This window comes from Salmo salar, chromosome 04 (genome assembly GCF_965601325.2).
Source record: "Salmo salar chromosome 04, fSalSal1, whole genome shotgun sequence".
NCBI lineage: Eukaryota > Metazoa > Chordata > Actinopteri > Salmoniformes > Salmonidae > Salmo > Salmo salar.
The window spans coordinates 59,289,624-59,317,611 of record NC_138294.1 but is presented as its reverse complement, the minus strand read 5'-3'; the positions used below and the strand labels follow the sequence as shown (position 1 = coordinate 59,317,611).

General features: G+C 45.7%; 1 protein-coding gene across 1 annotated transcript; it reads left to right on the top strand.

Moving 5' to 3' along the window:
- Nucleotides 1–3: 3 nt before the first annotated feature.
- On the top strand, nt 4–27,868 carry acat1 (acetyl-CoA acetyltransferase 1). The gene is made up of 12 exons (XM_082974600.1): nt 4–143; nt 509–556; nt 701–818; nt 21,487–21,582; nt 21,689–21,789; nt 22,209–22,352; nt 22,543–22,693; nt 22,834–22,930; nt 23,254–23,366; nt 26,539–26,603; nt 27,168–27,325; nt 27,447–27,868. Exons 1-12 carry the CDS (start codon nt 93–95, stop codon nt 27,565–27,567), a joined length of 1,263 nt encoding a protein of 420 aa, XP_082830726.1. The 5' UTR covers nt 4–92; the 3' UTR covers nt 27,568–27,868.
- Nucleotides 27,869–27,988: the final 120 nt, after the last annotated feature.

Sequence of the window (27,988 nt, the reverse complement as noted above, 5' to 3'; positions counted from 1 at the left end):
TCTGATTGGTCCATTGGGTTGGCGCTGTACTAGTAGGCTGAAGGTGAAATTGGTCTAACTTTGCGAACAGACCTCCGTTGCAGTTCAACATTATGTCATCAAGTGGACTTTTAACCATGCGTTCTCAACTTTGCAAGCGTTTGGTAAGTGGGGGTGACCAAAATCAATGTGGGCACTTCAAACGGGAAGCATTCCTTCTCATTTTATCGGACGCATGCACATGCTAGCTGGCTATTGTTGTTTTGACAGCCGGTTACGATAGAAAAGGCCTGCCTTGTAAACTTCGCTATCTGATATAGTTAGCTAGCCACAGCAATCCCTGTAATGTGTTAGCTTGCTATATATTGTTAGTTGGCTCCCAGAAATATATTGCTGTACCTACACCTCAATAATAATAATAGTAGTAGCTAATCAGATTGCTAGCTGGCTGAATGTGGCGTAACGTTGTCGTCCTCCCCGTTACAAAAAGTACCTAGCTGCTAATAGGTATATCCCTCTGCCCTTGCAGGCTCACAAGTACCTGTCAAGGACCTATTCAACTCGCCCTTCTTTAAATGTGAGTAAGTGACAAATGTTTTGGAACATCATTTACCCTTTTCAGGATCTTTGCAGCTAACTTGACACATTGAACTGACTGAGTGAAAGTGAGAATGTAGTAAGCTACAAAAGGGTTTTGCCAAACTTTGATGGGTCATTTCAGGAAGTGGTCATCGTCAGTGCCGTCCGCACCCCGATGGGGTCCTTTAGAGGGAGCCTGGCAGCCGTTCCGGCCACCAAACTGGGCTCCATCGCCATCAAAGGAGCCATTGAGAAAGCAGGTATGGGAGTGATATGAGGACTTTACGTCATTACATTCATTCACAGTAAAATTGACAATTAGATGCATGTTTTGACACAGCAGCAGTGCTGAGCGATTATTGCTTTTTGAGGTCGTTTCGGTTTGATAAAAAATAATCATGGTTTTCGGTTTTGATTTTAAATTTTTTTAACAAATGTATTATGTAGGTTGTATGCTGTGACACAGAATAAAACGGTTATTAAAAGTCCAATGATGGTAGTGACTGCCCATTACTGCTTGTCACTGCCCTCATTTATTCACATTACTTTAATACAATATTTAGGTTGTGTGTATATTGTTTTATTTGATGACTTTATTATTTAATTCCAAGTCATCTTCTCATCTCTAGAGCTGCTGTCTGACAAATCACAATTTTAGTAGTTCTTAAAATTAAATAAGGCACTTAATAATTGCTGAATACCAATTACTAATCACTTAGATCATGTATTTTCAGGTAGAGATACCTAACTGCTCTCTATCCCTCAATCACACATTCTTCTGTCTCTTTTACGTAGCAGGCGTAAAAGTAGTTATACAGTAGATTATGGTCACTGTCGTTAATTGACAAGTTCTCTGCGCTAAAGTATGTAGACTATTGGCCTGTTGGAAACTACAACTCCCTATTACATTGCATATTTCAGGCTTAATCTGATTTATTTCTCTTACTATTGTAAAATACATTGTGTCCATAAAAATGTATGTATAAGCTGGAGGTAGAAGCCTAAGTGTTGTCCATTAGTTTTTCCAAATAGGGGAGGGGCGGTAGGGTTAGGGGAAACTGATATTTAAATATCAATCTATCCTATCTACAGTGCATTCGGAAAGTAGTCAGACCCCTTGACTTTTTCCTTATTTTGTTACTTTACAGCCTTACTCTAAAATGGATTCAATAGTGTCACAGGCCGGCTCAGCCTGTGGCAAAAATGATGGGACATGAACAACAGGTATAGGCCAATCAAAAGGTTCTTTATTGTAAAACAAAAACTATTAACTTTAAACAAAGGAAAAGGAATGAGGTGTGGAAATGTCATAATGTAGGGTGTATGTAAAGTGCATGGATCTGTGTGTGTGAACATGACTTAGTGGAAACTAAGTAAACCTACAAACAAAACAGGATCATACCTGGAGGAGCAGGGAGAGAGAGGAGTGGTTAGTGAAGCAGTTTAAATACCCTGAGCCCAGGTGGCTCCAATCACGCCAGCTCCAATCACTAACGACTTTTTTTTTGTCATTTAGCAGACGCTCTTATCCAGAGCGACTTACAGTAGTGAATACATTCATTTCATTCTCCTCTGCCTGCAGGAGGAACCGCCCCTGCACTGTAGAGGAGCCGTGACACCCCCTCAAAATGAGGGTCCCACCCTCAACCCAAATTTCGACCCAACATATTTAAAACAATCCAAAATTCCCCCCAAAAAACAAACGGATACCAGTCCCGGCTCCAAGCAGTAGCCCCGTGTCCCCTAGCTGACTGTCCCCTCAAACTCAGCAGCTCTGGTACCTGGGGAGCAATTTAAAAGAAAAGAGGCGCAGACAGCCCGCAGGGGTCAGCAGAGAGAAAATACAAACTAGGCTAAAGGAGCGCGGGACAGCATCAGCAATGATATTATCCTTACCACTAATGTGTCTAATATCGAGGTTGAATGGCTGCAAGAACAAAGCCCAACGCATCAGGCGCTGGTTGGGATTTTGCAGGGACTTCAGAAAAACAAGTGGGTTGTGGTCAGTGAACACAGTTAAAGGGGTCAAACCAGAACCAACAGACTTCGAAGTGCTGTAAAGCCCTAATGAGACCTAAAGCCTCCTTTTCAGTTACAGAATAGTTTTGCTGATACTTATTAAATTTCCGGGAAAAGAAACTGACTGGACACTCAACATTGTCATCATTTTCCTGGAGAAGCACAGCCCCAGCACCGATTTGACTGGCGTCTACCTGCAATTTGAAAGGTTTCCCAACATTTGGCGTTACCAACACGGGTGCCAAACACAAAAGAGCCTTAACTGCATCAAATGCCTCTTGACACTGGGTGGACCAGATAAAGTCAGCCTTGGCCTTCAACAGATTGGTCAGTGGGGACACTACTACCGAAATGTTTACAGAAAGCACGGTAGTACCCCGCCATTCCCAGGAAGCGCATCAGTTCTTTCTTTGTGGAGGGCTGTGGGAATTGCTTCACAGCCTGAACCTTGGCTTCCACAGGACAGACAACACCCTGACCAACAACCTTGCCTAGGTATGTGACTGTAGCTTTGGCAAACTCACACTTTGCCAAATTGATAGTCAACCTGGCCCACACCAGTCTTTCGAACAGGGTTTGCACTCTCCAGACTTGCTCCTCCCAGGAGTCTGAGTAGACGACCACGTCGTCCAAATACACGGCTCACCCTTCCATACCTGAGACCACCCGATTCATCAGCCTCTGGAAGGTGGCTGGAGCATTCCACAACCCGAAAGGCATCACTGTATAAGAGAACAAACCAGATGGAGTTATAAAGGCAGCAATCTCACAAGCTCTTTTGGTACGGGTTACTTGCCAATATCCCTTTAAAATATCAAATTTGCTAACATACTTTTCTGACCCAACTTGATCAATACAGTCCTCCATCCTAGGAAGAGGGTAAAGGTCTGCCTTAGTAACAGTTAACTTTTCTATAATCAGTGCAAGGTCTGAAAGTGGAATCAGACTTTTTGACCAGAAGACAGGGTGAAGCCCAATTTGTACATGGCGCCGCAATACCATTGTCCAACATATACTGCACCTCTGTTTCCAATTGCAGTCTCTTCTCAGATGCATGATAAAATCTGTTTGATAGGCTTAGCATCTCCAATGTCTGTCATGCTCAATTAAGTGGGTTTTCGATAGTGTCAGAAAACAAAACAGGGTAGTTTCTAATAAGAGCTACCAATTCATCACATTTCTCAGTCTAAATGATCTACCAAAACCCCAAGGTTTTGCAAAGTCTGGGAGTTTTTCAACCGACCTTGTAAGACCTCATCCGAAACCCTAACTACCTCTTCTCCCCCCTCCAAAGTAAAAGCCACAAGATGCAGTGACTGGAATAGCAATCAACGCTGACCTCACCGCTGGAGTGCCTTCCACTTTGCTTAGATCACAGGAGTGATAACATTTTAACAGGTTCACATGGCATAATTTAGAGGACTTCCTATGACCAGGGGTTTCAGTAAGATAGTTCAAATCTGACACTTTGCGCAACACAGTGAAAGGACCACAGTATTTTGCCTGAAAAGGTGAACTTACAAGAGGCAGAAGAGCAAGTACACGATCACCTGGACTAAACTCACGCAGCACAGCCTGTCCGTCATATTTCAGTTTCATTTTCTGTTGAGAACATTTTAGTTTTTCTTTTGCCAGTTCACCAGCCCTATACAACTTCAACCTAAAACCATTTACATAGTCTAAGGTTCCGAGGTGGTTCCTCTGGCAAACAACCATCCTGCAGCACTGCTAAAGGCCCACGCACCTTATGACCAAACACTAAGTCATTTAGGCTAAACCCTGTGCTTTCCTGCACTACTTCACGAGCAGGTAGTAACAGCCAAGGTAACCCCTCCACCCAATCTGCAGACAGTTCTGTACAGTATGCACGAAGCAAGGATTTTAAAGTTTGATGAAAACGTTCCAAAGCTCCCTGACTCTGAGCATGGTACGCAGTAGACTTATTGTGTTTAACTTTAAGCTATTTGAGAACCTGAGCAAATAAATGGGAGGTAAAGTTAGACTCCTGATCTGACTGGATGATTTTTGGAATCCCAAATGTTGAACTAAATTAACGCTTTAACTACTGATTTTGAAGTTATGGTACGCAAGGAAAAAGCTGCCGGATATCTAGTTGCTTGACACATAACAGTTAATAAGTAGCTATGACCTGACTTGGACCGTGGTAAAGGCCCAACACAATCGATAATAAGATGCTCAAAAGGTTGCCCTACGGCTGGTATTGGATACAAAGGTGCTGGCTTTACAACCTGGTTTGGCTTACTTGTGCGCTGACACGTATGACAAGTTAATAAACTAAGCTACATCCCGCTTTAAACGTGGCCAGAAAAAAATAACGGCGTATGCGATCATAAGTCTTACGAACACCCATATGACCTGCCACATCACCATGTGAAGTTTGCAACACTTTATTTCGCAAAGTAGTAGGTACAACTATTTGAAAGACTGATTCTCCTAGACCCTGATCATAGTGTGGAACCCATTTCCTAACCAACAGCCCATCAAGAAGAAAATAACACTGAGCACTATTCCTCACCACTGAATCAGGAACAACTTTATCAAACAGATCAGCCAAGGTAGAATCGGCCTTTTGCTCAGCCATCAATTAATCTCTAGAACTAGTCAACTGTTCTGTCTGGAGTTTGACTGGCAACTCAAGACTTTCTGGCTTACTCTCAACCTAATTACGAGAGGCAGCGCGGGTAACGGCACAAACTGGAAATACCTCAGGAGACACACGCGATCTGGAGATACCCTTGCTGGGGACACTGAAGGTTGCTTCGTAAAGATGTTTAGTTTGCCATCTGCCCACACCTTATTACCTGCCAAGTCATTCCCCAAAATCATGTGGACTCCCTCTACTGGCAACTGGGGTCCAACCCCAACATCTATATCACCCTCTACCAGACCACATTTTAGGGTAACTTCATGTAAAGGAGAAGAGAATGGAACTAAACCCATACCACGTAGCATTACACAACTGCCAGTATCAGACTCCTTAGAGAACGGCAAAACAGATTCCACAATAAAATAATCTAAAGCTCCAGTGTCTCTTAAGATCTTGATTGAAACATTTTGGTTGCCATCTTTCAGGGACACTGCACCATCTGAAATAAAGGCTGAAAAATCACAGTGGGAAGACTGAGAATCAAACTCAACTAGTGGCTGAAAAAACTCACCCTGGTGGTCAGAGGCTGAAACAGAAGCTGCCATCACAGCAGGTTTAACTTGACCTGACTTTTTTGATTTAAGTAGAGGACAATCTTTCTTCCAATGTCCTTCAACTAAACAGTAGCGACAGGTATTAGCATTAACCGGTGCTTTAAGTCCTCCAGACCCAAACTTCTGCTGAGGCCTTTGGAAAGAAGCTCCAAAAAACGTTGACCTTACTATTCCTAGAAGTAAAGTTATTTTTATGGTACATGTCACTGTTTGACTCAAAATGACATGCGTTAGCCTTTACTCATCTGCAAGGACTGCTGCATCACTTGGAGACATGCATGTAGCAACCTGGTCACCCAGAATTTTTGAACTGTTCTAACACAATCAAATTAGACAGACCCTCAAAAGTACTAACTTCAGAAGCTGTACACCAACGATTAAATGCAGAAGTCAAATCACGAACAAACTGAGAATAGGTTTGTGAATCTAACTTTTTCCTTTAACGAAACCATTGATGATACGCCTCTGGCACAAGTTCGTAAACCTTCAGAACTGCTGATTTAACTTTAGCATACACTTTACTGTCAGCTACACTCAGTGCTGCAAAAGCCTCATGTGCTTTACTTGTAAGCACACATTGCAACAACAGTCATGTCCAAATCTGACCAAGCTCTAGCTTCCGCAATACGCTCAAATAAAGCAAAGTATGTGTCTGGATCTGACTCATCAAATTTAGGCAACAAATGAAGATTCTGTGAAACATCAAACTGGTAATTCTTTTGGTCTATTAGCATTTCTCAATCGCTCGATCTCCAACTGCATTTGCAACAGCTCCCACTGCTGCTCAAAAGTTAAAGGGCTAGACTGAACTTGTACCTTCACTACTAGCAGACTGACCCCAAAAAACACCTATTTCCTTAAGACCCTGCTTTAATTTAGCTTTAAGTCTCTTTAATTTTGTCAACAATCTCAATCTGATAATGTTCAGCAATTTCAATTAACTGCTCCTTAGTACACAACTCTAAAACTACATCTGAAGGAGCTTGAATAAAACTACTCAGAATGGAAGACATTTTAGTCAACCAATACAACTATTACAAATGCGCCAAAAAAAATACACAACTCACCTGCTGTCAGTCTGGGTTCAAGGACAGGAGCCACACCCCACTATCCTCCAATAACAACTAACTAACTGGCCCTGGTCTTCGTGCAGTCACATGTGGTGGGGTTTTATGCACACAAAACCAGTGGAGTGGAAAAGACAACCAGAACTGGCGGCCCCCCCATAACCACGAAGGTGCTCCCGAGCCGATGTAAGGGAAAAGGGAAGCTCTACCCACGTTCACTGCCACCTAAAACAAAAACACCACGAGCCTCCTATTGACACTCACTGATAAGCCTGAACAGGAGAGGACTCCCACTTGAACAAAAACCCAGAAAAACCCAGAGTGAATTGCTAACCAAATTTAGCTACCAAGCTAACTGAACCAAAAGAACACATAGCTCAACACTCTTCAACAATATTGGCCCAACCAAAACATCCCTCTCAAACAAATGTGGCAATCTGAACTAAAGTAACCCAAGTTAACTAAGTAAGCCAAATTACAAAATAAACAAACGTATCAATAATAAAGCAAAGACAATCTAGACAACCTTAACCAACTATGACAAAATGTTAAAGTCAACTAAAATACTAAAGTACAATTAACTTTAACTTACGGACGAGCCCCCACTTGTCACAGGCTGGCTCATAGCCTGTGGCAAAAATGAGGGGACATGAACAACAGGTATAGGCAAATCAAAAGGTTATTTATTGTAAACCAAAAACTATTAACTTTAAACAAAGGAAAAGGAATGAGGTGTGAAAATGTCATAATGTAGGGTGTATGTAAAGTGCATGGATGCATGAATCTATGTGTGTGAACATGACTGAGTGGAAACTAAGTAAACCTACAAAGGAACAAACAAAACAGGATCATACCTAGAGAGAGAGGAGTGGTTAGTGAAGCAGTTTAAATACCCTGAGCCCAGGTGGCTCCAATCACGCCAGCTCCAATCACTAACGACCCTCCTCTGCCTGCAGGAGGAACCGCCCCTGCACTGCAGAGGGGCTGTGACAATAGTTTTTCCCTCAATCTACACACAATACCCCGTAATGACAAAGCAAAAACAGGTTTTTAGAAACCTTTGCGCCGTTCATCTTTCCCTCGATCCTGACTACTCTCCCAGTCCCTGCCGCTGAAAAACATCCCCACAGCCTGATGCTGCCACCACCATGCTTCATTGGAGGGATGGTGCCAGGTTTCCTCCAGATGTGACGCTTGGCATTCAGGCCAAAGAGTTAAATCTTGGTTTCATCAGATAGAGAATCTTGTTTCTCATGGTCTGAGAGTCCTTTAGGTGCCTTTTGGCAAATTCCAAGCGGGATGTCATGTGCCTTTTACTGAGGATTGGCTTCCGTCTGGCCACTCTACCATAAAAGCCTGATTGGTCAAGGGGTCTGAGTACTTCCCGAATGCACTGTATAGTGTGTGTGTGTGCCTCTGGGATAAAGTCTATCATGCTGGCTGCCCAGAGTCTGTGTGTGTATATACACTACCGTTCAAAAGTTTGGGGTCACTTAGAAATGTCCTTGCTTTTCAAAGAAAAGCACAACATCAAAATGATCAAAAATACAGTGTAAACATTGCTAATTAAAAATGTTTTTTAATGGAATATCTATGTAGGCGTACCGAGGCCCGTTATCACCAACCATCACTCCTGTGTTCCAATGGCACGTTGTGTTAGCTAATCCAAGTTTATCATTTTAAAAGGCTAATTAATCAGTAGAAACCCTTTTGCAATTGTGTTAGCACAGCTGAAAACTGTTCTAATTAAAGAAGCAATAAAACTAGCCTTTAGACGTGAGTATCTGGAGCATCAAATCATTTAAATTTTATTAGTCACGTGCCGAATACAACAGTTGTAGACCTTAGTGAAATGCTTACTTATGAGCCCCTAACCAACAATGCAGTATAAAAAAATAAATACGAATAAGAAATAAAAGTAACAAGTATCTAAAGAGCAGCAGTAAAATAACAATAGCGAGACTATATTCAGGGGGGGGTACCTGGTCAATGTGCGGAGGCACTAGTTAGTTGTGATAATATCTACATGTGGGTAGAGTTATTAAAGTAACTATGCATATATGATAACAAGAGAGTAGCAGCGGGGTTAAAGAGGGGGGCAATGCAAATAGTCTGGGTAGCCATTGGATTAGGTGTTCAGCAGTCTTATGGCTTGTGGGTAGAAGCTGTTTAGAAGCCTCTTGGACATAGATTTGGTGCTCCGGTACCGCTTGTCGTGCGGTAGCAGAGAGAACAGTCTATGACTAGGGTGGCTGGAGTCTTTGGCAACTTTTAGGGCCTTCCTCTTAAACCACCTGGTATAGAGGTCCTGGATGGCAGGGAGCTTGGCCCCAGTGATGTACTGGGTTTTTCGCACTACCCTCTGTAGTGGCTTGTGGTCAGAGGCAGAGCAGTTGCCATACCAGGCAGTGATGCAACCAGTCAGGATGCTCTCGATGGTGCAGCTGTAGAACCTTTTGAGGATCTGAGGACCCATGCCAAATCTTTTCAGTCTCCTGAGGGGAATAATTCCTCCTGAGGGGAATTGTCATGCCATCTTCACGACTGTCTTGGTGTGGTTGGACCATGTTTAGTTTGTTGATGTGGACACCAAGGAACTTGAAGCTCTCAACCTGCTCCACTGCAGCCCCGTCAATGAGAATGGGGGCGTGCTCGGTCCTCTTTTTCCTGTAGTCCACAATCATCTCCTTTGTCTTGATCATGTTGAGGGAGAGGTTGTTGTCCTGGCACCACATGGCCAGGTCTCTGACCTCCCTATAGGCTGTCTTGTCGGTGATCAGGCCAACCACTGTTAAATTTAATGATGGTGTTGGAGTCGTGCCTGGCCGTGCAGTCATGAGTGAACAGGGAGTACAGGAGGGGACTGAGCACGCACCCTTGAGGGGCCCCCGTGTTGAGGATCAGTGTGGGGGATGTGTTACCTACCCTTACCACCTGCGAGGGCCCAGGATCCAGTTGCAGAGGGAGTTGTTTAGTCCCAGGGTCCTTAGCTTATTGATGAGCTTTGAGGGCACTATGGTGTTGAATGCTGAGCTGTAGTCAATAAATAGCATTCTCACATAGGTGTTCCTTTTGTCCAGGTGGGAAAGGGCAGTGTGGAGTGCAAACTCTATTGCACTCATCTGTGGATCTGTTGGGGCGGTATGCAAATTGGAGTGGGTCTAGGGTTTCTGGGATAATGGTGTTGATTTGAGCCATTACCAGCCGTTTAAAGCACTTCATGGCTACAGACGTGAGTGCTACGGGTCGGTAGTCATTTAGGCAGGTTACCTTCGTGTTCTTAGGCACAGGCACTATGGTGGTCTGCTTAAAACATGTTGGTATTACAGACTTAGACAGGGAAAGGTTGAAAATGTCAGTGAAGACACTAAAAAAATATATATATTTCACATTTATTTAACCAGGTAAGCTAGTTGAGAATAAGTTCTCATTTGCAACTGTGACCTGGCCAAGATAAAGAAAAGCAGTTCAACACATTCAACAACACAGAGTTACACATGGAATAAACAAACATACAATCAATAATACAGTAGGAAAATCTATATACAGCATGTGCAAATGAGGTAGGATAAGAGAGCTAAGGCAATAAATAGGCCATGGTGGTAAAGTAATTACAATATAGCAATTAAACACTGGAATGGTAGGATGTGCAGAGGATGAATGTGTAAGTTGAGATACTGGGGTGCAAAGGAGCAAGAAATAAATAAATACAGTATGGGGATGAGGTAGATTGGATGGGCTATTTACAGATGAGCTATGTGCTGTGAGCTGCTCTGACAGCTGGTGCTTAAAGCTAGTGAGGGAGGTAAGAGTCTCCAGCTTCAGAGATTTTTGCAGTTCGTTCCAGTCATTGGCAGCAGAGAACTGGAAGGAGAGGCGGCCAAAGGAAGAATTGGCTTTGGTGGTGACCAGTGAGATATACCTGCTAGAGCACGTGCTATGGGTGGGTGCTGCTATGGTGACCAGTGAGCTGAGATAAGGAGGAGCTTTACCTAGCAGAGACTTGTAGATGACCTGGAGCCAGTGGGTTTGGCGACGAGTATGAAGTGAGGGCCAGCCAACGAGAGCATACAGGTCGCAGTGGTGGGTAGTATATGGGGCCTTGGTAACAAAATGGATGGCACTGTGATGGACTGCGTCCAATTTGCTAGGTAGAGTGTTGGAGGCTATTTTGTAAATTACATCGTCGAGGATCAGTAGGATGGTCAGTTTTACGAGGGTATGTTTGGCAGCATGAGTGAAGGATGCTTTGTTGCGAAATAGGAAGCCGATTCTAGATTTAATTTTGGATTGGAGATGTTTAATGTGAGTCTGGAAGGAGAGTTTACAGTCTAGCCAGACACCTAAGTATTTGTAGTTGTCCACATATTCTAAGTCAGCACCATCCAGTGTAGTGATGCTGGACGGGCTGGCAGGTGCGGGCAGTGATCGGTTGAAGAGCATGCATTTAGTTTTTCTTGCATTTAAGAGCAGTTGGAGGCCACGGAAAGAGAGTTGTATGGCATTGAAGCTCATCTGGAGGTCAGTTAACAGTGTCCATCGAAGGGCCAGAGGTATACAGAATGGTGTCGTCTGCGTCGAGGTGGATCAAAGAATCGCCAGCAGCGAGAGCGACATCATTGATGTATACAGAGAAGAGTCGGCCCGAGAATTGAACCCTGTGGTACCCCTATAGACTGCCAGAGGTCCGGACAACAGGCCCTCCGATTTGACATACTGAACTCTATCGGAGAAGTAGTTGGTGAACCAAGTGAGGCAATCATTTGAGAAACCAAGGCTGTTGAGTCTGCCAATAAGAATGTTGTGATTGACAGAGTCGAAATCCTTAGCCAGGTCGACGATACGGCTGCACAGTAATGTCTCTTATCGATGGCGGTTATGATTTCGTTTAGGACCTTGAGCGTGAATGAGGTGCACCCATGACCAGCTCTGAAACCAGATTGTATAGCGGAGAAGGTACGGTGACATTCGAAATGGTCGGTAATCTGTTAACTTGGCTTTCAAAGACCTTAGAAAGGTAGGATAGAATAGATATAGGTCTGTCGCAGGTTGGGTCTAGAGTGTCTCCCCCTTTTGAAGAGGGGGATGACCGCGGCAGATTTCCAATCTTTGGGAATCTCAGATGATACAAGAGAGGTTGAACAGGCTAGTAATAGGGGTTGCAACAATTTCGGCAGATCATTTTAGAAAGAGAGGGTCCAGATCGTCTTGCCCGGCTGATTTGTAGGGATCCAGATTTTGCAGCTCTTTCAGAACATCAGCTATCTGGATTTGGGTGAAGGAGAAGTGGGGGAGGTTTGGGCGAGTTGCTGTGGGGAGCGCAGGGCTGTTGACCGGGGTAGGGGTAGCTAGGTGGAAAGCATGGCCAGCCGTAGAGAAATGCTTATTTAAATTCTCAATTATTGTGGATTTATCGGTAGTGACAGTGTTTCCTAGCCTCAGTGCAGTGGGCAGCTGGGAGGAGGTGCTCTTTATTCTCCGTGGACTTTAGTGTCCCAGAACTTTTTTGAGTTTGTACTACAGGATGCAAATTTCTGTTTGAAAAGGCTAGCCTTAGCTTTCCTAACTGCATGTGTATATTGGTTCCTAACTTCCCTGAAAAGTTGCATATCACGGGGGCTATTCGATGCTAATGCAGAATGCCACAGGATGTTTTTGTGTTGGTCAAGGGCAGACAGTTCTGGAGTGAACCAAGGGCTATATCGATTCCTGGTTCTAACTTTTTTGAATGGAGCATGCTTATTTAAGATGGTGAGGGAGGCACTTTTAAAGAATAACCAGGCATCCTCTACTGACGGGATGAGGTCAATATCATTCCAGAATGCCCCGGCCAGGTCGATTAGAAAGGCCTGTTCGCTGAAGTGTTTTAGGGAGCGTTTGACAGTGATGAGGGGTTGTCGTTTGACCGCGGACCCATTACGGATGCAGGCAATGAGGTAGTGATCGCTGAGATCTTGATTGAAAACAGCAGAGGTGTATTTGGAGGGCGAGTTAGTTAGGATGATATCTATGAGGGTTCCCGTGTTTACGGATTTGGGGTTGTACCTGGTAGGTTCATAGATAATTTGTGTGAGATTGAGGGCATCAAGCTTAGATTGTAGGATGGCTGTGGTGTTAAGCATGTCCCAGTTTAGGTCACCTAGCAGCACGAGCTCAGAAGATAGATGGGGGTCAATCAATTCACATATGGTGTCCAAGGCACAGCTGGGGGCAGAGGGAGGTCTATAGCAAGCGGCAACGGTGAGAGACTTGTTTCTGGAAAGGTGAATTTTTAGAAGTAGAAGCTCAAATTGTTTTGGTACAGACCTGGATAGTAAGACAGAACTCTGCAGGCTATCTCTGAAGTAGATTGCAACTCCGCTCCCTTTGGCAGTTCTATCTTGGCGGAAAATGTTGTAGTTAGGGATGGAAATTTCAGGGTTTTTGGTGGTTTTCCGAAGCCAGGATTCAGACACGGCTAAGACATCCGGGTTGGCAGAATGTCCTAAAGTAGTGAATAAAGCAAACTTAGGGAGTAGGCTTCTAATGTTAACATGCATGAAACCAAGGCTTTTACGGTTACAGAAGTCAACAAATGAGAGCACCTGAGGAGTAGGAGTGGAGCTAGGCACTGCAGGTCCTGGATTAACCTCTACATCACCAGAGGAGAAGTAGGATAAGGGTATGGCTAAAGGCTATATGAACTGGCCGTCTAGCACATTCGGAACAGAGAGTAAAGGGAGCAGATTTCTGGGCACGATAGCATAGATTCAAGGCATAATGTACAGACAAAGGTAATGTAGGAAGAGAGTACATTGGAGGTAAACCTAGGCATTGAGTAATGATGAGAGAGATCTAGTCTCTAGAGACGTTTAAACCAGGTTATGTCATCACATATGTGGGAGGTGGAACAACATGGTTGGTTAAGGCATATTGAGCAGGGCTAGAGGCTCTACAGTGAAATAAGACAGTAATCACTAACCAGGACAGTAATGGACAAGGCATATTGATATTAGGGAGAGGCATGCGTAGCCAAGTGATCGTATGGGTCCAGTGAGTGGTTGGGCTGGCTGGGGACATGGCGATTCAGACAGTTAGCAGGCCGGGGCTAGCAAGCTAGCAGTTAGCAGGCCGGGGCTAGCAAGCTAGCATAAGGGCCTTAGATGGACGTCGCGATGGGGGAAAGTCTGTTTTTGCCTGCTCGTGCGGTGACGTCGATAGACCCGTCGTGGAATTAGTAGGGTTCCAAGTAGCAGATGGGGTCTTTTCCCATTTTGCCAATTGGACTTGGTGGTCCAAGAAACTGGCCGATGGATCAGCTAACAGTCCAATATGCTCTAGATAGCATGCAGGCCGCGGTTAGCAGAATGGGCCTTTAGGGGACGTCGCGCATGAGGGGCCTGTTGGGATCCTCGGGCAGATTATGTCGGTATTCCAGTCGTGATGGATCGGCGGGGTTCCGTGCCCCGTACCGGCAGTAGAAGGGGTCCGGATATTGTAGCCAAGGAGTGGGCTCCAGGAGTAGCCCAGGAGCTCTAGCCGGGAGATGGGTCTATCATGGGCTAGCTCCAGGCTAGTTGGTGCTAGCTCCGGGACGGAAACGTTAGCCAGGAGTAGTCAACCTGGGTTGCGGTTAGCTAGCTGCGACGATCCTGATGAAAAGGTTCAGAGTTTGCGGTAGGAATCGGGGGATATGGAGAGAAAAAAAATAGGTCCGGTATGCTCTGGTTTGAAACGCGTTGTACCAACTGGCAAGAGCTTTCCCAGCTAAAGGTTAGCTGATGACCGCTAGCAGTGGTTAGCTGACTGATAGCTGGTAGCTAGTTAGCTAGCTAGCTTCAGTTGAGGTATTCCAGTTCGGCGGTAAATAGAAATACCTTACAAAAAAAACAGATCCACACCACATTTGTCACGACTTCCGCTGAAGTCGGCCCCTCTCCTTGTTCGTTCGGCGGTCGACGTCACCGGCTTACTAGTCACCACCGATCCATGTTTTTCTGTTCGTTTTGTTTTGTCTTAATTATACTCACCTGTTTTCAATTCCCTTATTATGTTCCTTATTTAACCCTCTGGCTTCCCTTTCCCTGGTGTTTCTCCTAACCCTGTTGTTTTGCTGTTGGAGATTTTTGATTGTGTTTTTGAGTAAACAAGACTGTTTGCACTCATACCTGTGTCCTGCGCCTGACTCTGCTACGTCTCCAAACAAAATCGTTACAGAATCACGGACCCTTTAAATGGAGTCGGCAGGCGCAGCCAGCCCTCCTCTCCTAGTAGAGGAGCGCGTCCAGCAGCACGCGACCATGTTACAAAGTCTCGGGACAGCCATGGATCGCGTGCTGCAGACCATGGAGAGATGGGCGAGAAGAGGATTTCCCGTTGACCCAGACACACCACCTCCACCCGCACCTCTACCTACACCCATGCCTACCCATCCGTCGTCAGGATCTAGTGGGATTCGGTTCTCGCTCCCGGGAGCGTATGACGGAACAGCTGCCGGGTGCCAGGGGTTCCTACTCCAGCTGGAGCTCTACCTGGCAGCTGTTCAGCCGGCCACTTCGGAACGCGAGAGTGTGAGCTCCCTCATCTCCTGCCTGACTGGAAAAGCCCTTGAGTGGGCCAACGCCATCTGGGGAAGGGAAGGCCCAACTCTGGATGACTACGTGGACTTCTCCGGCGGGGGAGCGCTTGTTCCATTTGAGACAGGGGATGAGGAGCACTCAGGAGTTTGCGCTGGATTTTAGAACTCTGGCGGCGGGCGCGGGATGGAATGAGTGGGCCCTGATCGACCACTACAGGTGTAGTTTGCGAGAGGACGTTCGTAGGGAGCTAGCCTGCTGGGACACCACCCTCAACCTGGACCAGCTGGTGGCCTCCCGCGGACGTCCGGATCGGGGTCCGTTAGTTCCATCCCCCAGCGCCTTAGACCCAACACCTATGGAGTTGGGAGGGTCTGTGATGAGGGGGACCGGAGGGGGGACCATTCCCTGCACTAGCTGTGGCCGCTGAGGGTACACTGCTGGTCGGTGCTGGGGAGGTTCTCCAGGAAGTCGAGGTAGCAGGCGGAACACTGGTGGTTCATCCCAGGTGAGTAGGCACACGACTCACCCAGAGCCTCCTGTTGTTCACATGTGGTTATCTATAGAATTTCCGGGGTTTTCCTCGCATTCCCAGCATAAGGCGCTAGTAGATTCAGGCGCAGCTGGGAACTTTATTGACCGTTCCTTGGCACATAGATTAGGGATTCCTATTGTTCCCGTTGATGTTCCCTTCCCTGTACATGCCCTAGATAGTCGTCCGTTGGGGTCGGGGCTAATTAGGGAGGTCACAGCTCCCATTGCTATGATAACGCGGGGGGGGGGGGGGGGGTCATGAGGAGAGAATTAGTCTCTTTCTGATCGACTCTCCTGCATTTCCCGTTGTGTTGGGTCTTCCTTGGTTGGCTTCTCATGATCCTACTATTTCGTGGCAACAGAGGGCTCTCAAGGGATGGTCCTGTCAGTGTTCAGGGAGGTGTGTAGGTGTTTCCTTAGGTACCACTACGGTGGAAAGTCCAAACCAGGTTTCCACCATGCACATTCCCCACGAATATGCCGATTTGGCACTCGCCTTCTGTAAAAGGAAGGCGACTCAATTACCACCCCATCGACCGGGGGATTGTGCGATAAATCTCCTGGTGGGCGCTGCAAGGAGTCACGTGTATCCTCTGTCACAGGAGGAGACGGCGGCTATGGAGACATATGTCACCGAATCTCTGGGACAAGGATACATTCGGCCCTCCACTTCACCTGTCTCCTAGAGTTTCTTTTTTGTGAAGAAGAAGGATGGAGGTTTACGCCCGTGCATTGACTATCGAGATTTGAACCAGATTACGGTAAAATACAGTTACCCGCTGCCTCTCATCGCTAGTATGACAGAGTCATTGCACGGGGCGCGCTTCTTCACAAAATTGGACCTCAGGAGCGCGTACAACCTGGTGCGTATCCGGGGAGGGGATGAGTGGAAGACGGCATTTAGCACCACTTCTGGGCACTATGAGTACCTCGTCATGCCGTATGGGTGAATGAATGCTCCATCCGTCTTCCAATCCTGTGTGGATGAGATCTTCAGGGACCTGCACGGGCGGGGTGTAGTGGTGTGTGTATATAGATGACATTCTAATATACTCCAGTACCCGCGCCGAGCATGTGTCCCTTGTACGCATGGTGCTTGGTCGACTGTTGGAGCATGACCTTTACGTCAAGGCGGAGAAATGTCTGTTCTTTCAACAGTCCGTCTCCTTCCTAGGGTACCGTTTTTTCCGTGTCAGGGGTGGAGATGGAGAATGACCGCATTTCAGCCGTGCGTAATTGGCTGACTCAACCACGGTAAAGGAGGTGCAGCGGTTTTTAGGGTTTTCCAACTACTACCGGAGGTTTATCCGGGGTTTTGGGCAGGTGGAGGCTCCCATTACCTCCTTGCTGAAGGGGGGACCGGTGCGACTGCAGTGATTGGGTGAGGCGGACAGGGCTTTTTGTCACCTGAAGGCTCTGTTTACCACGGCTCCAGTGCTAGCGCGTCCTGATCCCTCCTTAGCGTTCATAGTTGAGGTGGACGCGTCCGAGACTGGAATAGGGGCTGTGCTATCTCAGCGCTCGGGTACGCCACCAAAACTCCGCCCCTGTGCTTTCTTTTCGAAGAAGCTCAGTCCGGCGGAGTGAAACTATGACGTGGGGGACAGGGAGTTGTTGGCTGTTGTTGGGGCCCAGAAGGCGTGGAGACATTGGCTTGAGGGGGCTAGACACCCTTTCCTCATTTGGACTGACCACCGAAATCTGGAGTACATTCGGGCAGCGAGGAGACTGAACCCTCGCCAGGCAAGGTGGGCCATGTGTTTCACACACTTTGTTTTCACCCTCTCCTACAAACCAGGTTCCCAGAACGTGGAGGCAGACGCACTGTCCCGGCTGTATGATACAGAGGAGCGGTCCACGGAGCCCACTCCCATAATTCCAGCTTCTTGCCTGGTGGCACTGGTGGTATGGGAGGTGGACGCAGACATCGAACAGGCGTCACGTGCACAGCCCCTTCCCGTTCCGCAACGACCGTGGTCACACCTATCGGTGGATTTCGTGACAGATCTTCCCCCGTCACGGGGTAACACCACGATCCTGGTCATTGTGGATCGGTTTTCTATGTCCTGCCGTCTCCTTCCTTTGCCCGGTCTCCCTACGGCTCTACAAACTGCGGAGGCCCTGTTCACCCATGTATTCCAGCACTATGAGGTGTCTGAGGACATAGTGTCTGATCGGGGTCCCCAATTTACGTCTAGAGTCTGGAGGGCGTTTATGAAACGCCTGGGGGTCTCGGTCAGCCTTACCTCAGGTTTCCACCCTGAGAGCAACGGGCAGGTGGAAAGAGTCAACCAAGAGGTGGGTAGGTTTCTGCGGTCCTATTGCCAGGACCGGCCGGGGGAGTGGGCGTCGTTTATCCCCTGGGCGGAGAAGGCCCAAAACTCCCTCCGCCACTCTTCTACTAATCTAACCCCTTTTCAGTGTGTGCTGGGTTATCAGCCGGTCCTGGCACCATGGCATCAGAGCCAGATCGAGGCTCCTGCGGTAGATGAATGGTTTCGGCACTCGGAGGAGACATGGAACGCTGCCCATGTACGACTACAACGAGCCATCAGGCGGCAAAAGGCGAGTGCCGACAGCCACCGCAGTGAGGCCCCGGTTTATGCACCGGGGGATTGGGTCTGGCTCTCGACCCGAAACCTGCCCTGCAGGAAGCTGGGTCCACGGTTTGTGGGGCCGTTTAAAGTCCTGAGGAGACTGAACAAGGTTTGTTATAGGTTACAACTCCCCCCGATTATCATATTAACCCCTCGTTCCATGTGTCTCTCCTCAGGCCGGTGGTGGCTGGTCCGCTCCAGCAGTCGGAGGTGCGGGAGGTTCCTCCGCCCCCTCTGGACATCGAGGGGGCCCCGGCTTACGAGCCATTATGGACTCCAGACGTCGGGCGAGGGGCCTTGAGTACCTCGTGGAGTGGGAGGGGTACGGCCCAGAGGAGCGACGCTGGGTACCGGCGGAGGACATCCTGGACCCATTGTTAATCCAGGAGTTTCACCGCTTCCGCCCGGATCGCCCTGTGCCCCGTCCTCCGGGTCGTCCCCGAGGCCGGTGTCGGCGCGCTACTGGAGCCGCGCGTCAAAGGGGGGGTACTGTCACGACTTCCACCGAAGTCGGCCCCTCTCCTTGTTCGGGCGGTCGACGTCACCGGCTTACTAGTCACCACCGATCCATATTTCCCTGTTCGTTTTGTTTTGTCTTAATTATACACACCTGTTTTCAATTCCCTTATTATGTTCCTTATTTAACTCTCTGGCTTCCCTTTCTGTTTTGTCCGTGATTGTTCGTGTCAGTGGTTGTTGGAGGTGTTTCTCCTAACCCTGTTGTTTTGCTGTTGGAGATTTTTGATTGTGTTTTTGAGTAAACAAGACTCTTTGCACTCATACCTGGTCCTGCGCTACGTTTCCAAACAAAATCGTTACAACATTGGGTGAGGCGGGTTGCAGGAGGGTATTTTGAAGTTGAGGTTTAGGAAAAATATTAAAAAGAATGCGAAGAAAAAATATGTAACATATATACATGGGACGAGACAAGACAAAGACGTCTGACTGCTACGCCATCTTGGATTTTCCTAGTTGGTCAGCGCTTGCTCGCTGTACACGTCCTGGTAATCCGTCTGGCCATGTGGCCTTGTGAATGTTTACCTGTTTGAAGGTCTTACTCACTCACATCGGCTGCGGAGAGCATGATCACACAGTCTTCCGGAACTGCTGGTGCTCTCATGCATGTTCCAGTGCCTTTTGCCTTGACGCGAGCATAGAAGTAGTTTTGCTCGTCTGGTAGGCTCGTGTCACTGGGCAGCTCTCAGCTGTGCTTCCCTTTGTAGTCTGTAATGGTTTGTAAGCCCTGCCACATTCGACAAGTGTCAGCCGGTGTAGTACGATTCGATCTTAGTCCTGTATTGATGCTTAGCTTGTTTGATGGTTCGGAGGGCATAGCAGGATTTCTTATAAGAGTCTGAATTAGTGTCCTGCTCCTTGAAAGCGGCAGCTCTAGCCTTTAGCTCAGTGTGGATGCTGCCTGTAATCCATAGCTTCTGGTTGGGGTATGAACATACGGTCAATGTGGGGGCGATGTCATCGATGCACTTATTGATGAAGATGATGACCTGATGTGGTGTACTTCTCAATGCCATCGGAGGAATCCCAGAACATATTACAGTCTGTGCTAGCAAAACAGTCCTGTAGTTTAGCATCTTCTTTATCTGTCCACTTTTTTATTGATCTAGTCAGTGGTGCTTCCTGCTTTAGTTTTTGCTTGTAAGCAGGAATCAGGAGAATAGAATTATGGTCAGATTTGCCAAGTGGAGGGCGAGGGAGAGCTTTGTGTGTGTGAAGTAAAGGTGGTCGAGTTAAAACATTTTTTTTTAAGTCCTCTGGTTGCACATTTTAACATGCTGATAGAAATTTGGTAAAACGGATTTAAGTTTCCCTGCATTAAAGTCCCCGGCTACTAGGAGCGCCGCCTCTGGGTAAACGTTTTCTTGTTTGCTTATGGTGGAATACAGCTCATTCAATGCTGTCTTTGTGCCAGCCTCTGACTGTGGTGGTATGTAAACAGCTACGAAAAATACAGAAACTCTCTCGGTAGGTAGTGTGGTCTACAGCTTATCATGAGATACTCTACCTCAGGTGAGCAATAGCTCGAGACTTCCTTAGATATCGTGCACCAGCTGTTGTTTACAAAAGTACATAGCCCACCGCTCCTTGTCTTACCAGACGCCGCTGTTCTATCCTGCCGGTACAGCGTATAACCAGCCAGCTGTGTGTTGATAGTGTCCTTGTTGACTCCGTGAAGCATAAGATATTACAGTTTTGAATGTTTTTAATCTTGCGCGTAGGTAATCTATTTTATTCTCCAAAGATTGCATGTTTGTTAGCAGAATTTAAGGAAGTGGGGGTTTATTCGATCGCCTTCAAATCAGCATTAGTGGGTTCAATTACAGGTTCAAAATGGCCAGAGCGTTGTAAGAGATCTTCAGTTTCGTGGCAATTTCTCGCTTGGAATAGCCTTCATTTCTCAGAACAAGAATATACTGACGAGTTTCAGAAGAAAGTTCTTTGTTTCTGGACATTTTGAGCCTGTTATCGAACCCACAAATGCTGACTCTTCAGATACTCAACTAGCCTAAAGAAGGCCAGTTTTATTGCTTCTTTTTCAAAATGCTAAACTTAGATTAGCTAACACAACGTGCCATTGGAACACAGGAGTGATGGTTGCTGATAATGGGCCTCTGTGCGCCTATGTAGATATTCTTTTAAAAATCTGCTGTTTTCAGCTATAATAGTAATTTACAACATTAATAATGTCTTCTCTGTATTTCTGATCAATTTGATGTTATTTTAATGGACAGAAAATGGCCTTTTCTTTCAAAAACAAGGACATTTCAACGTGACCCCCAAACTTTTGAATGGTAGTGCATATGAAACACACACGCAAATGATTTTGAACATTGTACATTTCATCTGAAAGGAGGTGTAAACTGCAGTCAATTTGTTTTATCTGTACGGGTATGTATATTGTGTGATGGTGGCCAGGTATCCCAGTTGAGGAGGTGAAGGAGGTCTATATGGGAAATGTACTACAGGCTGGGGAAGGACAGGCCCCTACAAGACAGGCCCTGCTTGGTGCAGGTATGTTTAGAAACACACACATTCACACACACCACATTATCAGGCGTGCTAATCGACTGCTACTTACACCCCCCCCCCCCTCCCACCCCCACCCCCACCCCCCCAGGGCTGTCCCTCTCCACTCCAGCAACAACAATCAACAAAGTCTGTGCCTCTGGAATGAAGTCTATCATGCTGGCTGCCCAGAGTCTGATGTGTGGACACCAGGTACAGTAACATAACAGCTCACTGTGTTACCATAACATGACTTGACACCAGACTTAGCTGCTATTACCCCTGCTCTGATCATCTGCAATATCACTGTTACTCAGTTTGCCAAAACATTATGGTAGGTATGCCTATATGAGGTCCAACACTCCATTGAAGAACACTGGACTTTACTACATAAAGAAGATTAAAACCCTGGTGACATTGCACTCGCAGATTACAAATGTCCGATGAAGGTCATTGTGACCAAAAAATATAACCATGTCATTAATCTTTATCTAATAAGCCCATTATTTTTCTATGGAAAGTGTTGCATCATGTAACATAGGAATAATCTCCTAAAACGTGTTCAGGTTTTTGCTGAGAAACAAATCTGGTTGCTTTCACTTTTGTTTCTCCCACTAACTCTGACGTGCCAGGATGTGATGGTGGCAGGCGGTATGGAGAGTATGTCCAATGTCCCCTACGTGATGACTAGGGACACTCCGTCCTACGGAGGCGTGAGGATGGAGGACCTCATCGTAAAGGATGGCCTCACTGACGTCTACAACAAATTCCACATGGTATTTTATCACTGTATATTTAAATAGAGCAAATGTTCTCTATAGGAGTGTATGTGTTGGTGTTCTTGCTGGCTGCTGTCCGGACATTATTATTTCCATTCATTTGGAGACAGAGTAAGCAATGGTTAGTAGTTGAGTTCTTGACTTTTTGAAGAGGATATAATGTGTTTTAATGGAATGTAATGTGTAGGGAAACTGTGCAGAAAACACAGCCAAGAACAGCCAGATCAGCAGGGAGGAGCAGGATGCCTACGCCATCAGCTCATACAGCCGCAGCAAAGCAGCATATGAATCAGGAGTGCTTGCGAAAGAGATTGTCCCCGTTAGCATCCCCCAGAGAGGTAAAGGATGGTATCCTGTAACATTTCACCTCAATAACTAATGGGTATCTGAATAAACTAAACCATGTTACCATGTTTCTCCATAGGCTTATTATCAGTGGTCAGATGCATGTAGTTGACATAATGTTGTTCCTCTGCAGGCAAGCCTGATGTGGTAGTGTCAGAGGATGAGGAGTGGAGGCGTGTGGACTTCAGCAAAGTCCCCAAACTGAGAGCAGTGTTCCAGAAGGAGAATGGAAAGTACCCTAGTCCTAGTTGATAGGCCTCTGAACTGGTGTCTGCTGCATGTTTGCTTATATATTACTGAGTAGGAGGGCATCTGAGCTTTACAGAAAGCCAAAAATGATGTCTGTTTTTTCAACTCTTGGGTCGATATCCTTTTTTCATGGTAGCCCAAGGTAATCCATGATAATGGGCATAAAAAAATGTCTTCAGAAGTAAAACTACTGTGAACGTTATTTGCATAAGGACCGAGACCGACTCAAACACTCGCTGATGTGCTTGAGACAAACCTCTGTGTGCAGATTAAGTTGATTCTGATTGATGATTTGGATTCCAGGCACGGTTACTGCAGCCAATGCCAGCACGCTGAACGACGGGGCCGCCGCTCTGGTTCTCATGACGGTCGACGCGGCAAAGAGACTCGGCGTCACCCCATTGGCCAGGATCGTCTGTAAGGCACCATCCCCCCACGTAGCCCAGTACCAGACTGTAGTTACATAATGCTATGGCACCTAGTGTCTTTGTAGAGATAACAATCCAGGGCGATTCCCAGGAGCATCATGAACTTTCACCTTAAAGGTGCAATATGCAGAAATCGCTCTGGTTGATGAAATTGTAATAGTTCACTTAATTTCAGTTTGTGACAAAACAAGCAAGTTTAGTGTAGAGAATCATTGTGCCATCAAAACTGCTGTGAAATATATTTTTATTAACCAAAAATGTTGTACAATGCATTCGGCAAGTATTCAGACCATTGACTTTTTCCACATTTTGTTACATTACAGTCTTATTCTAAAATGTATCACTTCTTTTTTTCCCTCATCAATCTACACACAATACCCCATAATGACAAAGCAAAAACAGGTTTTTAGAAATGTTTGCAAATATATTAAAAATAAAAACATGTACCTTATTTACAAAAGTATTCAGACCCTTTTCTATGACACTGGAAGTTGAGGTTAGGTGCATGCTGTTTCCATTGATCATCCTTGATGTTTCTACAACTGGATTGGAGTCCACTTGTGGTAAATTCAATTGATTGGACATGATTTGGAAAGGCACGCACCTGTCTTTATAAGATCCCACAGTTGACAGTGCATGTCGGAGCAGAAACCTAGCCATTAGGTGGAAGGAATTGTCTGTAGAGCTCCGAGACAGGATTGTGTTGAGGCACAGATCTGAGAAAGGCTACCAAAACATTTCAGCATCATTGAAGGTCCCCAAGAACACAGTGGCCTCCATCATTCTTAAATGGAAGAACTTTAAACAACCAAGACTCTTCCTAGAGCTGGCCACCCGGCCAAACTGTGCAATCGAGGGAGAAGGGCCTTGGTTAGGGAGGTGACCAAGAACCCGATGGTCACTCTGACACAGCTCCAGAGTTCCTCTGTGGAGATGGGAGAACCTTCCAGAAGGATAACCATCTCTGCAGCGCTCCACCAATCAGGCCTTTATGGTAGTGGCCAGACGGAAGCAACTCTCAGTAAAAGGCACGTGACAGCCTGCTTGCATTTTGCCAAAAGGCACCTAAAGGACTCAGACCATGAGAAACAAGATTCTTTGGCCTGAATGCCAAGTGTAACGTCCGGAGGAAACCTGGCACCATCCCTACGGTGAAGCGTGGTGGCAGCATCATGCTGTAGTGATGTTTTTCAGCGCCAGGGACTGGGAGACTAGTCAAGATCGAGGGAAAGATGAATGGAGTAAAGTACAGAGATCCTTAATGAAAACCTGCTCAGGATCTCAGACTGGGGTGAAGGTTCACCTTCCAACAGGACAACGACCCTAAGCACCCAGCCAAGACAATGCAGGAGTGGCTTCGGGACAAGTCTCTGAATGTCCTTGAGTGGCCCAGCCAGAGCCTGGACTTGAATCCGATCTAACATCTCTGGAGAGACCTGTAAATAGCTGTGCAGTGATGCTCCCCATTCAACCTGACAGAGCTTGAGAGGATCTGCAGATAAGAATGGGAGAAACTCCCCAAATACAGGTGTGTCAAGCTTGTAGCGTCATACCCAAGAATAATCGAGGCTGTAATTGCTGCCAAAGGTGCTTCAGCAAAGTACTGGGTAAAGGGTCTGAATAATTATGTACATGTGTTATTTCCATGTTTTAAAAAAAAAATGTTTTAAATTCTAAAAACCTGTTCTTGCTTTGTCATTATGGGGTATTGTGTGTAAATTGAGGGGAAACAACAATTTCATCCATTTTAGATTAAGGATGTAAAGTAACAATGTGGATAAAGTGAAGGGGTCTGAATACTTTCCGAATGCAAAAGGTCAAAGATGAAAGTAAATTTTTTATTTTTTATTTTTTTAAACGACACTAAAAAGGAACAATGCCTGTTTGCCTGAAACTGATGCCACGTAAGTGCGTATACACTCTGTTTCGGGAGGGACTGTGGAGGGGTCTTGGATGGTTGAGGGGCAGCTCTCAGGGGAGCTGTGGGGGCCTCTTTGATGGTTGCTGGCCTGGCGGGGGGCTCTTCGATGGTTGGGGGCTGGTGGCTGAGAGGTCGCTGGTTCAGGTCCCCGATTTGACTTGGTGGGAGATCTGTCCATGTGCTCTTGGGCGGGGCGCTTGACCCTGGTTGCTCCTGTGGGTCGTTCTGGATGGGAGTGTCTGCTAGATGACCGACTGTTATGTAAATGTTGAGCGACTTCACTGCACTGTTAAAAAATTTAATCAATAAATTAAAGCATAGAAATCGCGCACATAGAACAGATCTACAGCTTCTTAGACTTACTTTCAATGAGAATGACAGATCTATAACTCACATTTGAATTTGGTTCGGTCGCCCAAAAAGTTACCTATTGCAGCTTTTAATAACACATTAAAAATCTGCTATTCATTTTACAATTCAGGTTAAAGTGATAAGCTTTATAAAGAGCAGTATTTCCCCTTTATGCATTTAGCCACTGCGCACTGCCGCTGCTAAATCGTGGCCGCCCCTGTGGGATGGTAAAAACGTTTTCAGTGTAAAATAACACAATTAAAACCAGATATAAATTATGTAGGAAAGATAATAGCAATATATTTTTTTGTAAGTTCTTATAATCACCAAAATAAAACTAGACAGTTGGGGAGAATCTAAAATAAAAAAAATGGCATGGCATGGGGCCTCCCATTTTTGATTTTATGTTTTGAGTCACTCCGGTAGCCTAAGAACAAGGCATAAGCCATGGCAAAATGTGTATAATTCCAGGAAATTTGCTTTGAAACAGCTAAATGTTTTCTTTGCTGCCAAGAGGGCCTCTAAAACCGTGCCATTGGCCGTACCCACTACCATGCCCCCCCCCCGATATAGTTTTAAATGTTATACATGTAAAATTTCCACCTGCAACTAAAACCAAATGTCAATCACATACCAGTAATTTTTAGAATGCCGCGTGATGCTGCTAATCAGTTGTTACCGCAGCTAGCTGGTCCAGCTGTTGTCTCTACAACTTCCTGTATTACGATTGAGTCTCATTAGCGATGTTAACCACAATAGCAAAAACATTAGTAATACAAAACTTCTTCACGTACCTGAAACGTGTGTTTTTTGGATTATGATCAAGATGCAAAATGATGGCTGAAATATTACGTTTCTCCTTTTTAAATAAATTGTCTTCATTTTCCAGCTTTTGCAGATGCAGCTACTGCTCCCATTGATTTCCCCATCGCTCCTGCCTTTGCTGTACCAAAGGTGAGTGAGTGTTAATGGGAAATGTCTAAATGTTTAAATTCCCTATTCATTTCTGGCACTACCCCCAATATCAACATATGTGAAAATACTACAAAACATATAAAAATGCTGTACAAATACATTTTTACCCAGTCGTAGGCAATGGCTACTCATCGGTTGAAGTCACATGATGCATTCCTGATGATGCCATTGGAAAAATGTATCTTCCTTTATCTTTTTTACTACAAAACATAGAAACCTGCCATTTTCTCATACAGTATGTTAATGTTGGGGGTAGTGCTGGAGAACTATATGAAGTATTTTTTTTTTTTAAATAACTGCAGTAGTGGTTGTTTCAAGTAAGTTGTGGGTCTCATCACTGTACCTTTTAGATAATATGGATTATCAGAGATCGGGACAGTAACATGACTCATGAATATAGCTTCTGGCGGTGAAAAAAGCATCGGTCTTTGTTCAATTTAATTGAATGACAGCACATATTTGCTGTAAATGATCATGTATTCTCAGTCAACCTGGTAAAATAAGTGTGAAATTTAAATAAATGTACATTTTTATGGTCCTCAGGTCCTGGCAGCTGCAGGGCTAAAGAAGGAGGACATTGCCATGTGGGAGATCAACGAAGCCTTCAGTGTTGTGGTTCTGGCCAACGTGAAGATGCTGGACATCGACCCCAGCAAAGTCAATGTCAATGGAGGAGCTGTCTCCCTGGGACACCCTATTGGGTAAGCAGCATTGACAGAGAGTGCTATGCCAAAAAATCCTGATGATGAAGAAATAAGCCTGATAATAAGGGAGGGAAAAGCCAGATCTTTGTGATGCTTACTTTATCTGTCAATCTCTCAGGATGTCGGGGGCGAGAATCGTGGGACACATGGTACATGCTCTGAAGTCTGGCCAGTACGGCCTGGCTGGGATCTGCAATGGTGGTGGTGGAGCCTCCTCTATCATCATCCAGAAGTTATAGGAATCTTTTCTCTTCCCCTTAAAGGTTATTAACAGACAAGCATATAAACTGCCTGAACTGAGCTGTTAAAACACTTTCGGATGTACTTGTCATCTTTTAGACTATGCCTTATCACTCTAGATAATGTGTCTGAAATGAACAACCTCCAGTCTGGCAACCTTACTGGTCAACTAACCTACTGAACTAATATTATAACTCCCATGTTTAAGTCACTCCTGTTTTCGATGAATGTTTGTTGCAAGAGGCAATTTATATTTAACTTTTCGACTGTAAAGATGAATAAATATTTTATGAAAAAAGAGCCTTCTATCATTGGTTTCTTGTCTTCATTGTTATACATAACCTATCCTGACTGTAAATGTGTAGCCACTAAACAATGACCGTTTTGGTTGAAAGAGCTTTTCATGATAAGATGAATCGT

Bases quoted from the DNA above. Each gene is read 5' to 3' on its own strand.
- acat1 (XM_082974600.1), top strand. From the start codon at position 93: ATGTCATCAAGTGGACTTTTAACCATGCGTTCTCAACTTTGCAAGCGT. The intron at 26,604-27,167 runs GTGAGTGAGTGT...TATGGTCCTCAG, and splicing joins CTGCCTTTGCTGTACCAAAG to GTCCTGGCAGCTGCAGGGCT. The intron at 27,326-27,446 runs GTAAGCAGCATT...TCAATCTCTCAG, and splicing joins TCCCTGGGACACCCTATTGG to GATGTCGGGGGCGAGAATCG.